We start from the raw sequence: 13,514 nt of genomic DNA, 5'->3' as shown, positions 1-13,514 counted from the left end.
AAGGCCAGCCTGGTCTACATAGTTCCAGGACAGCTGGGGCTACAGGGAGACCCTGTCTCAAAAAGACCAAAGTAAACTCTTCCTTCTATAAAAATAAATAAAATTAAAAAATTAAAAAATTAAAAAAATAAAAATATTTTAAAAAATAAAGATACTATATAGTTATTATTTATCTATGACTTGGAATTATATATACAACAGGGCAGTCTCAAATCCCACACTCATCTCTTGACTCTAAACTAACATTCCTTAGGGATAAACAGGAAGAAGGGGGCAGATAAAGGCAAAGACAAATTTACAGAGTGGAGGGTAGTGACAGTGATTAAAGAAAGACACCTGGTTTGCATTCTAAGCCACGAGTCTTCAGAGCTCTAAATGTGAGGCCAGAGGTTAAAGAAAAAAGAAATGAATCTTGGCCTTGTCCCCTGGTGACAAGGCCCAGAATACTTCCCTCCCTGAAAGCTCTGGCTTTATGGTGTCATCTACAGTAAAGCAAACAAAAGACAATCACCACTTGGTTTCCTATTGGCACTAGGATGAAGGGGATGGGAAAGGGACAGTTAAATGATGACCTAACTTGCAAACTGCTGGACCCACCCCTGCTTTGCTTCGCTCCTGGGCACATCTGTCCTCTTCCCTGTACCATACAAATATCTGTACTGTTTCCAGGACAGGGTTCACAAGACTTTTTTAATTTCTTTGACCCAAGAACTGAGAGTACGGGGTGGGTGAGGAGGGACAGATTTTGATCAGAATCCCAGGTGAAAGGTTATAAACAACTCTGTCTAGGAGGCTGCCAATTCGAGCATGCCTTGGCTGTAGGCCTGGTAGCAGTTGCTGCCAAAGTTAAACAGTTTTTTGGCCTAACACAGAGCAAACAAGTGGTCTGGAGTGAGTGCTACAAAGTGGGAAGAGACAGCAAGCCATGAGCAACAAGACAGAACTGTTCACAGGATTCTTTTTTTTTTTTTTTTTTTTTTTTTTGAGACTGGGTCTCCCTGTACCCCCAGATGGTCTGGAACCCATTATGTAGACCAGGCTGGCCTGGATCTCACAGAGATCTTCCTGCCTCTGCCTCTGCCTCCCAAGTGCTGGATTTAAGGCATGGATCACTACACCTGGCTATGGCCATAGGATTTTTAAAAATTCAAAAAAGTCAGTACTTCATAGACAATCTAAAAAAAAAAAATCAGCATTTCCTTTTTTCTGAGATGCCCCAAATCAACCCTCACTGATCCATGAACAGCCACTAATTCTATCTCCTCAAATCTTTAAAAAAAAAAATTATTACATGTTATTTATTTTGTGTGTCTCTGGGTGTGTGTATGCCACAGTGTGCATGTGGAGGTCAGAGGACAACATGCATGAATTCTCTCCTTCTACTATGTGGGTCCTGGAGATCAAACTCAGGTTGTCAGGCCTGGCACCATCTAGCTGGCTCTCCTCAAATCTTACATATCTCCATTCTGCAATAACAATCCTGATTCATGAACTTTTGGTAAACACTTGGATGTTTTGTACCATCAAGCTAAAAATTTCACCACAATTTCAAACTTCCAAAATTAGAGTTCCACCTTTCTTGCTCTTCAATCTTGTTTATCATCTAAGAACACCTCAAGCCTAGTTAACTCTCTAGAACAAACCCACACACCCTAAGGATCAACATGTTCTGGGGTTTGGTGCTGTGTATGTGTTTTCTGACAGTGTGCTCAATTCTGAGCTTGCTTAATGTTGGGGTTGAGCCTTAGGGTGTCAGCCTAGTTAGACCGTGTTAGGAAGCATGTGTGTGTGTTGGGGGGGTGGTATTCATTAACAGCAATGAACAGGCCTCTATTTGTGTAGAAGGTAGTATTTTTATATACTCCAAATCTTATTTACTTCTCCATCTGAAACTTAGGGCCTTTATCTCTCTCTTTCCAGAACAAGGAATGAGGTAATCATCTTCTGATACCTCAGCCCAGATACGGGAAGGGTCTAGGCATCAAAGACAAGGACAAATCCCTCCTATTTTGCATACAATTTTTTCTTAGCACGCTTAATAATAATTTCTTAAGAGTCAGCTCCTGAGGCATCATGCAGATAGCAAGATCTACCAGACAAAACCAAAGCAACCTGAACCCGAGTGCGAGACAGCAGGCTTAGGGATGTGCATTGGATTTAGTGAGTCTGGGGAGAGGAGGGGGCGGGAGGAGGGGGAAGAGTGACAGTGGCTGGGAACAAAGTGAAGAGGGTGGCGTATCCTTTTCTTCCTTTCTTTTTACCCTCTCCAACCTTCTTTCCTGGAGAAGTAGGGACAGAGAGAGATGTCAGTCTGAAAGGACACACCTCACTAAAGGAGCTATGTATGAGGTAAATGAGGGAACATATACACAGTGTTCCTCAACTTCGCAGGTAGACACTGAAGCGATAAGGGATAAGCAACAGGATGTGGACACTCCCCGACTACTTCCGTTCCAGAGAACACAGAAAACAGACTAGAGGGTACATGGGTGAGGAGCAGCCACAGCACAGAGGAGCTTGAAAACGAAGGGACACAGCATTCCCATGTGCCAACTGCAACGGGGATAAAATGTGTGACAAGTTCTCCTCTGAAGAGACATCAGCTTTTTGTTCAACATATGAGATGCAGAAAGACAAAGTGGGTCTTTCTGCATAAAAACCTCTGCTCTCCCTGCCCTCCCCCCATCCTCAAGTATTCTTGGACCTGTGGGATTGTTTTTCACAGACTTGCAAACTAGCGAGCCAAGGAATAAACGCTTGCCTCCAAATTAACTGCTCTGGCTAAGACCAGGCATGAAATCCTCTCCTAAGCACATTTTCCTTTTACCTTAAAAAAACAACCAAAAGAGACTCCCTCACTGCTCCCGGGCCAGCTGCCTCCAGGCCCACGGGCCACCAGCTGTTCGCCCCGGGTAAGGGCTCAGGGTCTCCGGCACGGGCCCCACCGCTTCCCCGGGGAAAGCCACCCACCGCCCCCGCGGTCCACTGCCCCTCCTCCCCGCCAGTCGGGCGCACCCGGGAACAACAACCATTTTCCGCGCCAGGAGCACACCGTGTCCACGCGCCCCGGAGACCTCGCCGATTGGTTGGAGTCCTGGTAAACAAGGGCCGGCCAGCCAATGGGGGAGCTGTGCACGAGGGCAGCACGAGCCTCCCGGCCTGCGCTCGCGTGGCTCTGCGGGCTCGGCTACTATATAGATGCGTTTCCGGCTCCTGATTGAAACTCTCCTTTCTCGGTCGGGTCTCCAGCAGTGGTTCTCCCGAGATCCAGCCGCTGGCGGAAAGGAAAGGCCCCTGGTCCTAAAAGGCCTTGCAGCAGCCAGCAGGTTGAAACTTTGAGCCACCTTTTGGAGAACTTAATAGTTAGGATTACTTTGCGGGATTCTTGACATTTTTGTTTTTTAAAACCCTGTCTGCTTGGGGTCACTCATCCCTTACGGAGAGTGAACTCTAATTTGCTGTTCTTAGCTTTGGAGTTCGGCAGTTTTTATCCCGCTCTCCTGCCTCGGTTTTATTCTGAGCCAACTCAGCCCAACCATGGTGATGTTCAAGAAGATCAAGTCTTTTGAGGTGGTCTTTAATGACCCTGAAAAGGTGTATGGCAGTGGGGAGAAGGTGGCCGGCCGGGTGATAGTGGAGGTGTGTGAAGTTACTCGAGTCAAAGCCGTCAGGATCCTGGCTTGCGGAGTGGCCAAGGTCCTGTGGCTGCAGGGGTCCCAGCAGTGCAAACAGACCTTGGACTACCTGCGCTATGAAGACACGCTTCTCCTGGAAGACCAGCCAACAGGTACTGACCCAGTTGCTTATTATTGGAGGGTCAGTAGTGAGTGGGGATCTGAAAGGACTAAGTGCAGCCTCTACCAAATGTTTTAAGCTGTTCTGTTTGAGTGGCTTGAACTCTGTGTTGGATCCTATTTTTTAGTTCTAATTTGCAAGCATTTCTCTATGTCCCCAAAGGGTGATTGGCACAATTTCCTAGATGCCGTTTCTTAAAGTTGTTGGCTTATTAGCTTCTTAAAGATTTCTGTATTCGTAAATAAGTTAGCACAGTCTTGACTGGATTCCTGGGGCAACATATTGTAGGGCTTTGCAGTTTTCTGCCCTAGAAAGTGAACTAGAGTCTCAAGAATATAAGATTAAAATAGGAGGACTAGATGTGGGAAAATTCATCATCACTTTAGATGAAAAACAAAATCTAATGGCTACTTGCCTTTCTTTTCCTTCAGGTGAGAACGAGATGGTGATCATGAGACCAGGAAACAAATACGAGTACAAGTTCGGCTTTGAGCTTCCCCAAGGGTAGGTGTCAGCAAAATTACATCTTTTGAACTCTTTGATTTCTGAAAATTTTTTTCCTCCTTTAATCACTTACTGTTCTTAGAAAGCATTAAAAAAACATTTTTTTTTTTAAATTGTTTTGACACACAGACCTCTGGGAACATCTTTCAAAGGAAAATACGGTTGTGTAGACTACTGGGTGAAGGCTTTTCTTGACCGCCCCAGCCAGCCAACTCAAGAGGCAAAGAAAAATTTTGAAGTGATGGATCTAGTGGATGTTAATACCCCTGATTTAATGGTGAGGTTTATTTTAAGATTCTATTCTCCTTGGTCACAGAATGATAAATGAGATGTTTGGGGCATTAAAATATCTCAAAATATTGTTTCCTCCTCCACAGGCACCAGTATCTGCTAAAAAGGAGAAGAAGGTTTCCTGTATGTTCATTCCTGATGGGCGCGTGTCTGTCTCTGCTCGAATCGAGAGAAAGGGATTCTGTGAAGGTAAAAGCGTAGTACTTAAAATACTGGACAGACTAGTAGGAAATGTGGGTTTGGGGGGGGGTCAGTTCATGGAGTAGAGGCAGACAAAATACCATTAACTTTGATGGTTATTTGGTTCATACTATTTCATCTCCCTCAATCCTAGGTGATGACATTTCCATCCATGCTGACTTTGAGAACACATGTTCCCGAATTGTGGTTCCCAAAGCCGCTATTGTGGCCCGACACACTTACCTTGCCAATGGCCAGACCAAGGTGCTGACTCAGAAGCTGTCATCAGTCAGAGGCAATCATATTATCTCAGGGACTTGTGCATCATGGCGTGGCAAGAGCCTTCGGGTGCAGAAAATCAGGCCATCTATTCTGGGCTGCAACATCCTTCGAGTTGAATATTCCTTGCTGGTGAGTGAGTGTAGACTTGACTCTAGGAGAGAAACTCTTCATTAGTTACAAGTGCTGTGCTTTCTCTAGACCACCCATCTAACCGTCACCTTCTTTTCTAGATCTATGTTAGTGTCCCTGGCTCCAAGAAAGTCATCCTTGACTTACCCCTGGTAATTGGCAGCAGATCAGGTCTGAGCAGCCGGACATCGAGCATGGCCAGCCGAACCAGCTCTGAAATGAGTTGGATAGATCTAAACATCCCTGACACCCCAGAAGGTGAGCTCGACCTCATGCCTTCTCTTTTTGTTGGGCTTATTTTTATAAGTGATAGACTGGCATTTCTTAGCTAGACTTCTTATCCCATTTTTTCTCTTTATAAAGCTCCTCCTTGCTATATGGATATCATTCCTGAAGATCACAGATTGGAGAGCCCCACCACTCCACTGCTAGATGACGCAGACGAGTCTCAAGACAGTCCTATCTTTATGTATGCTCCTGAGTTCAAGTTCATGCCACCACCCACTTACACTGAGGTGAGAATTGTCATTTTTACTGTTAACATATGTCCTGGGCCTTCTGTGGGAAGTTGACTTGGAAAGATTATTAAATGAATTTTTTTTCTAGTTCTTAACCAAGCTAAAATGGTGTCTTCTTTCTTCCTCCCAGGTGGATCCTTGCATCCTTAACAACAATGTGCAGTGAGTGTGCCGAAGAAGCAACTGTCTTCTACTTGTTTCTTTCTGCCTCTCTTCTTGGACTCTAATGTTACGGAGACTCAGTCAGCAGTCTCTACAACGGGGTATGGGTCCACCCGAGCCTCTGACTCCCCAACATGGGTGGTAATCAGCAGGCAATTCTCGGGCCTCAAATGGTGCAGACTCGTCCTCAGCCAGTGCCCACACTGTGGTATAGGAGTGTTTGCTGGGTGGATTTAAAAACACCCTAGAGAATTTTGGACTTGGTCCACTTTCTCAGAACTTGGAAATTAAGACGTTGTTAATAGTTTGAGATAGGGTATCAGTGACCTTCTGGCATGATCTTTCCAAGGTTTTTTGAAGGGAATTATAGATTGTGAAAACAACAGCAAACCTTGAACTTGTGTAACAAAGTCAATACTAGAAAAAAGGACAATCATGGCCAAAATTTTGAAAAAGGAGTGTTTCACTATTTTTTTTTTAAATAAGTGTTCCCTTTTGATTTATACACTTAAGAAAAAAGAAAACCTTCCAAGGCTGGTGTGGTTTGCACTTTGGAGAGCACATGCCCTGTGAATTACAGGGAAGCTGTTCTGAGATGGCTTTGCTTAAAGTGTACTTTATCCTGGGCTTAAAGCAGTAGTGACTCTGCCCCACCAAAGACCGTCAAAGCCATTGTACGGCCTGTTGCACTGTGTTCTCCCATCGTAAATAGAATCAGATGGGAGAATCTGGTTTTCTTTTCTTCTGACTCCTTGGAATCCGTTCTAAGGTGATGCTCTCAGCACTTTAGTTCCTGTCAATTTTTTTTTGTTTTCTCTCTATTACAGATGTAAGTTACTAGTTTATGTCTCTGGGGGTAAGCCCAATGAGAAAAATTTTTTAAAAAGTGGGGGTTTACTACTTTTGAGACTTGGTCCCAGGGTCAGAATTCTGACACTGGTCATATGAAGGGTTGCTGCTGTCAACCTTGCCCTGCAACTTCTCCAAGCCCCAGGTAGGACTCTTGATCAAGATGCCCCAACATGGATCAGAGTGCACTGCAGTGAGAAACTAGAGGGCAGGTCTTCATCAAAGTCCCGGAGACCCGGTTCCTGCTCAGTGTTGGGAGAAAGGGCTGTTTCAACCCCTTCCCTAAAGCCACTAGCACTTGGTCAATCCCTCAGCCACAGCACTTTGTTTGATGTCCTGTGTCAGAGCACTGAGCTCCACCCTCCTCTGAGAATCACTGCAGCCAGAAGTATATGGTGAAGGTGGTTTCATCTTTGTTGTTTTTGTACTTTGATTGTATACCTTTTTGTATGATGAAAACTATATTTTGTACTTATCCAGATATATTTTCACCCCAATGTGGGGATATCATTTGTAAAAAAAAAAATAATAAATAAAGTTTTTTAATGGCAAAAAAAATGTTTCTTTTCTGAGATGGTATTAGAGAAGTTATTAGAAAATAGGTGTGTATAAAGGAGTTTTCCCCTGCTTAAAGATAACTGAAAACAGATGCTCCCTGTCAGCCCCAGAAGTGGGTTGGAGAGGAAGAGGGGGCACTCCATCCAGCAGATTGGTTTGTATTCTGACTCACTAAAGAATTAGTGGGATCTGCAGATGGCAGCTAATTTCCCACATCCATACCTAATCATGACTAAATTCCTTCAGTTTTAGTGTTTATGAGACACAGTCTCATGTATCCCAGGCTGGCCCTGAACTTGATTAAGTAGCTTATGTAGCTGAGGACAACCTTCAATTTCTAATCTTGGCTCCACTGCTCAGATACTGGGATAAAAGACACACCTTACCATGCCCAGAGTTTTTATGATGGTGGTGGTGGTGTGTATGTGAATGAATACAGGCATACATGTGGAAGTTAGAAAACAACTTGGAAGAATCAGTTCTTCTACCATGTGGGTCCTAGAGATCAGAGCCTCAGACTTTTGTAACAGGTGCCTTGAGCCATCTCGCCAGCCCCCATGTCCAGTTTAGACATTAAATACAGAGAAACTGTTCAAAAGGGGATTTGGAAGGGAAGAGAGGTTCCTTTTTAAAACAAAGTGGGAAGCTGGGTGTGGTAGCACAGCCTTTCATCCCAGCACTTGGGAGACAGAGGCAGGGGGATCTGAGTTCGAGGACAGCCTGGTCTACATAGCGAGTGCCAGGCCAGCTGGGCTACAAGGAGACCCTGCCTTAAAAAGAGGCGGGTGGCTCTGGGGAGAAGGTACAGGGTGACAGAAATGCCAGAAACAGAAGAGATGAATGTTAAGATACTTGGGAAGCAGGAAGGCCATAGTGGGGTTGGCCTAAGGATTGCTACTTGAGGACCCTCAATACCCAGCAATCACCAAATTCAAAGAGTAAGAACCGGGTCAGGACTGTCTCAGGCCTTAGTCCACGTACCCAAAAGACAGGATTGCCAGTGAGGATGATGTTTTTTGAGATAGGTTTTCACACTATAACAGCCCAAGCTGGCCTTAAACTCACAGCAATCCTGTCTCAGCCTCTCAAGTGCTGGAATTCCAGGTATATACCAGCATGTCTGGCTGAGGTTCCCTTTTTCATAACTAATTATAGGGACCTCTCCCATTATAAACCTGGTTTACATGCTGATAAAAATAACTTCTGGGGCTGGAGAGGTGGCTCAGCAGTTAAGAGCACTGGCTGTTCTTCCAGAGGAGGAGGGTTGATTCCCAGCACTCACATGGCAGCTAATAACCATCTGTAAGTCCAGCATCAGGGGACCCAATGCCCACTTCTGGCCTCTGCAGGCATTTGCACATGTGATGCACTCACATGCAGGCAAAATACTCATAATTTTTTTTTTAAAAAAAAAAGAATAGCTATTCCAGATCTACAGAGTTTTAAAGGTATTAGATTTTTTTGGAGGCAGCTGTTTTGTTTTTTAGACAGTCTCCCTGTACCCCAGATGGCCTGGACCTTGCTATGTAGCCCTGACTGACCTGAATCTTACAGACATCCACCTCCCTCTGCCTCCCAAGTACTGGGACTAAAGGAGTGCACTACCACACCTGGGTAATTTTTTATCCTTATACTTCTCAGCATATTTCTTAACACATAATCAGAACTCAATATTTTTTGACTATCTAGCCCCACCCTCTTCCCTTAGGACATTGTGCTGGATAGCTTTAGTGTCAACTTGACACACCTGGGTTGAGGGAGCCTCAGTTGGGGAATTGCCTTCATTGGATTGGCCTGTGACCATGTCCATGGGGCACCTTCTTGATTGTTGAATGATGTGGGAGGGCCCAGCCCCCTGTGGGTGGTGCCACCCCGGGCAGGTGGGCCTGTGTTGCATAAGAAAGCAGGGGCCAGGGGAGCAAGCCAGTAAGCAGCATTCCTCCATGGCCTGTGCTCCAGCTCCTGCCTCCAGGTTCCTGTCCTGAGTTGCTACCTTGGGCTCCTGGATGAACTGTGACCCAGGATATGTAAGCTAAATAAAGCCTTTCCTCTCCAAGTTGGTATTAGAGTGTTTTGTCACAGCAATGGGGAGACAAACTAGGACAGACATGTTTTGGTAGTTCCTATTTATTACAGAGTATTGATGATTTGATTGATAAAGCATTTCACTACTAATTGAAATTATTTTATTCGTATGAGAAACCGAGATGGCAGAGGACAATGCACAGTTCTTTCTGGTTCATTTCACGTGTTCACAGCTGAATTTATTCCTGGTTCTTCTTCCAGAGTTGGCTTTTCTTTACTCTCCGCATACACACAGGCTCCCTGGAGTTCTGTATACCAAGGTGAAGCTTGATGTGGTGGTGACACCTATAATCTAGCATTTGAGAGGCAGAGGCAGGAGGATTACCAAGAGTTCAAGGCAGCCTGGGCCACAAAGTACCATCAGATCTGCTGAGGGTACATCACAAGACCTTGTGTCCCAAAAGCAAACCAAAACAACAAAAAGTCACTGTGAGATGAACAGAAAGTGAAATTGAAAAAACTTCTTTCCTGTCTCAGTCATTGTTCTTTGTTTATCATTCATTTTCCAGAGCTCATTTTCTTCCTCTCCTGGCTCACTTAAAAAAAATTTTGTGTATGCCCACAAAATGGGTGTGTACACATATGTGGAGATCAGAGGACAACTAGTCTCCTTCTACTTTTATGTGTGGTTCCAGAGAGCCATCAAGCTCAGGTTCCCGGACCCTTTTGTTTTTCTTCTGATACAGGGTCTCATTTAGTTCAGGCTGTCCTCGAGGGTGACCTTGAATTCTGGCCCTCCTGCCTCTATTTTCCTAGAACTGGGATTATAGGCATATGTCACCACACCTGGTTTATGTGGTACCCCTGGCTTCATGCATGCTAGACAAGCACTCTACCGAGTGAGCTAAATCTCCAGTCTTCCCTGGCTGGTTTTGTTGATTTACAATAAGCCAGTGCCTAGCTCTCCTGTTTCAGTATAGATGCACCCAAACGCCTCCCCTATTTCTCACCTGTTCAAAAATCTTGTGGCTCCTCCTCCTTTAAATTTGTGACCAGGAAACTAGGTGAAAGTTGATGGAAAAATTTTTTATGCAGCTTGGTTTCCAGGGGCTTGAGGAGGGGAGCAAGAACCAGAGCAAGTAAGAGGGCAAGATCAAGGGATGAAGAAACCGAGGCGGCCTGAGTCTGGGTATTGGTGTACACAGTCTAGTTACCCAAACGTGATAGGAGAAGAGGTTGGCAAGGAGAGGACAGATAACTACACCCAAGGCCACTTAGTGATTTGACTGTGGAAGGGCCGGAATGCACGCACCCCTCCTGATTCCTTGGCCAGGTCTCGTCCAGCACTGTTCTTTCTCATTCTTTCTCCTATTCTTTCTCTTTCCCTTTCTTTCCTCTCTTTTCCCCTTCCTGCTTTCTTCCCTTCCTCTCCCTCCTCCTTCTCCCTCTCTCCCTGCCTCTCTCTCCCTCTCTTTCTTTCTTTCTTCTTTCAAGAAAGGGTTTCACTCTGTGGCCCAGGCTAGCCTGGAATTCACTATGCTTGGGCTGGCAATCCTCCTGCCTTAGCCTCTGAGCACTGGGATTACAAGTGTGAGTCACCACACCTGGCAAAAAGAACTTTCTGTGGTGGTGGAAATGCTGTGCTGTGCAGCTGTGCTGTCTGTCTAGTACAGTAATCACAAGCCACAGGTAGCAGTTGTACTGTGATAAAGAACTGAATTTTTTTTTTAGACAGGGTCTCACTATGTAGCCCTGGGTTACCTGGAACTCACTATGTAGACCAGGCTGGCCTCAATCTCACAGAGATCCACCTGTCTCTGCCACCTGAGTGCTAGAGTACATGGAGTGTACTACCATGCTGAGTTTAAGAACTAAGTTTTGAACTGTGTGTAATTAATTTAGATTTAAATAGTATTGTGTAACTAATCACCTAATCGTGCAGCACAGCTAAGTCTGAGGAAGGAAGTAGCAAGAGCTGTTTCCTCAGAGGAAACCCATCCCTCACTTAGAGCACAAAAGGCTCCACTCAACTTCCTTTTGCCTGCTCTGCACAATTTCTGCCTCACCCCAGGACATTCATTTTCTGCCTACAGGCTCACTTAAGCACACTTCCCTCAGTACCGGTCCAGCTGTTTCCCCACTTAAAGTTGGGTCTTCTTTTCCCATGCACTTCTCGAATGCCTTTAATTTTAAAGAGCTGCAACTTACATGTATAGCCCTGAAAAGAGACCTAGTTCTGAGCATTTCTTATTCATTAGGTCTAATCTAGTATTGGGAGATCTGAGAAAAGTCACAAAGAAAACTAAGAGAAAAAAAATAACTAAAGAAAATAAAATAGCAAGGCACACTGGCACATGCCTGTAATCCCAACACTTGGATTGTTGAGGGAGATGAATCAGGAGTTCAAGTCTGCCTGTGCTACACAGCTAGACATTGTCTCAAAAAAAGAAAAAAGGCTGGGGATATAGCTCAGTTGGTACAGTGCTTGCCTAGTATGCACAAAGCCGAAGCCCTGGGTTTGATCCCCAGCACCACATAAACCAGCCCTTGTGATACACACCAGTAATCTGAGCATTTGTGAGGCAGAGACAGGAGAATCACAGAAGTTCAAAGTCATACTTGGCTATATAGTGAGTTTGATTCCAGCATGGGAAGCATGGGATGCTGTCTCAAAAAAGGAGACAGGAGTTCCAGGTCATCCTCACCTACATAGCAAGTTTGAGGCCAGCATGGGCTATAAAATAACAACTAAAGGCAGTTACTTCAGAAACCAGAGGCATTGGCTAAATTTAATACCTCTCAATCGGGAAAATGCAAAGATACAACATGAGTTGGGGCATTAAGAGAGAAAAGAGAGAGAATGTCACCAAGCATCTTTTTTTTAAAAAAATGGAAAGCAATTGGAGATGATTAGCGAAAAATAATCACACACGAAGACCTATAATCACATATGAAGACCTTTGACTAATTCTGTATGTATGTGTGTGCACGCGCATGTATGTATACACGTATGGAGGCCAGAGGACAACTTTGTGTATTGTTCCTCAGACTTTGTCTACTTTTTTTTTTTTTTTGAGACAGGGTATCTCACTAGCTTGAAGCTCACTAAGAAGGCTACACTGGCCAGTGATCCCCAGGGATCCACTTGTCTCCACCGTCCCACTACCGGAACTGTAAGGGTATACCACAATGTCCTCGTAGGAGGTTTTGGGGATCAAACTCAAGTCCTCCTGCTTATGTAGCAAGCACTTTGCTGACTGAGCCATCTCCCCAGTCCACTGTTTTGTTTTTTGTGTTTTTTTCTTTTTTTGAGACAGGGTCTCCCTGTAGTCCCAGCTGACCTGGAACTTGCTATGTAGACCAGGTTAGGCTCAGTCTCAGAGATCCATCTGCCTCTGCCTCCTGAGTGCTGGAATTAAAGGCGTACACCACCATGCCTGGCTTCACACCTGACTTTTATGTGCTTGCTAGGGATCCAAATTCAGGTGTTCATGCTTTTACTTTACCAACTGAGCCATCTCTCCTGTCCCCTAATTTACTTACTACTATTTATTGTTATATTTAGAGACACGGTGTCACTATGTAGCCCAGGCTGGACTCAAACTTGCCTTTACCCTCCTGCTTCAGGCTCCTAAGTAATGTGACTACATTTCTAGCTACTTCTTCTGTGTTAGTTTTTAAAAAAGATGTATTTATTATTTGCCAGTGTGTGCAGATGCCCCCACACAGAAGCCAGAGGGAATTGGATCCCCTGGAACTAGAGTTATAGGTGGTTGTGAGCTGCCTTATGTGGGTGCTGGGAATCAAACCCAGATTCTTTGCAAGAGCAGTAATCACTCTTAAATGCTGAGCCGTCTCTCTAGCCCCACTTTTATGTGTTTTGGGTTTTTTTAATTTATTTATTTTGGAGACAGAGCCTCACTAGGTAGCCTGCACTGGCCTCCAACTCATGATCCTCTTGCTTCCCATACCCAGCTCACACTGTTTATTTGTAAAATGAAGGCTAATAATACCGTTCATTTCAGATATACTCTGAGGATTATATATACATACACACACACACACACACACACACACACACACACACACACACGTATATGTGGGGCCAGCAAGATGGCTCCATGGGTAAAGGCACTTACTTCCAAGACTGATGACCTGAGTTCCTTCCACATGGTGGAAGGAGAGAACCAAATCCTACAAGCTGTTCTCTGACCTCCACAT

General features: G+C 44.8%; 1 protein-coding gene across 1 annotated transcript; it reads left to right on the top strand.

Moving 5' to 3' along the window:
- Positions 1–3,214: 3,214 nt before the first annotated feature.
- On the top strand, positions 3,215–7,258 carry Txnip (thioredoxin interacting protein). Its single transcript, XM_008827603.3, has 8 exons — positions 3,215–3,787; positions 4,227–4,299; positions 4,429–4,576; positions 4,677–4,779; positions 4,925–5,181; positions 5,283–5,439; positions 5,545–5,696; positions 5,830–7,258. The coding sequence occupies exons 1-8, from the start codon at positions 3,538–3,540 to the stop codon at positions 5,863–5,865; spliced, it is 1,176 nt and encodes a 391-aa protein (XP_008825825.1). The 5' UTR covers positions 3,215–3,537; the 3' UTR covers positions 5,866–7,258.
- The last annotated feature ends 6,256 nt before the right edge of the window (positions 7,259–13,514 follow it).

The sequence above is a fragment of the Nannospalax galili genome, unplaced genomic scaffold, assembly GCF_000622305.1.
Source record: "Nannospalax galili isolate Female #2095 unplaced genomic scaffold, S.galili_v1.0 scaffold693, whole genome shotgun sequence".
In the NCBI taxonomy this organism is placed as follows: Eukaryota; Metazoa; Chordata; class Mammalia; order Rodentia; family Spalacidae; genus Nannospalax; species Nannospalax galili.
The sequence above is the reverse complement of the archived record's forward strand: the minus strand, read 5'-3'. Positions and strand labels throughout refer to the sequence as shown.

What these genes read in the sequence shown, in the direction of transcription:
- Txnip (XM_008827603.3), top strand. Translation starts at nt 3,538, where the DNA reads ATGGTGATGTTCAAGAAGATCAAGTCTTTTGAGGTGGTCTTTAATGAC. An exon ending in CCTGGAAGACCAGCCAACAG is followed by an intron (nt 3,788 to 4,226) that starts GTACTGACCCAG and finishes CTTTTCCTTCAG; the next exon opens with GTGAGAACGAGATGGTGATC. An exon ending in CATCCCTGACACCCCAGAAG is followed by an intron (nt 5,440 to 5,544) that starts GTGAGCTCGACC and finishes CTCTTTATAAAG; the next exon opens with CTCCTCCTTGCTATATGGAT.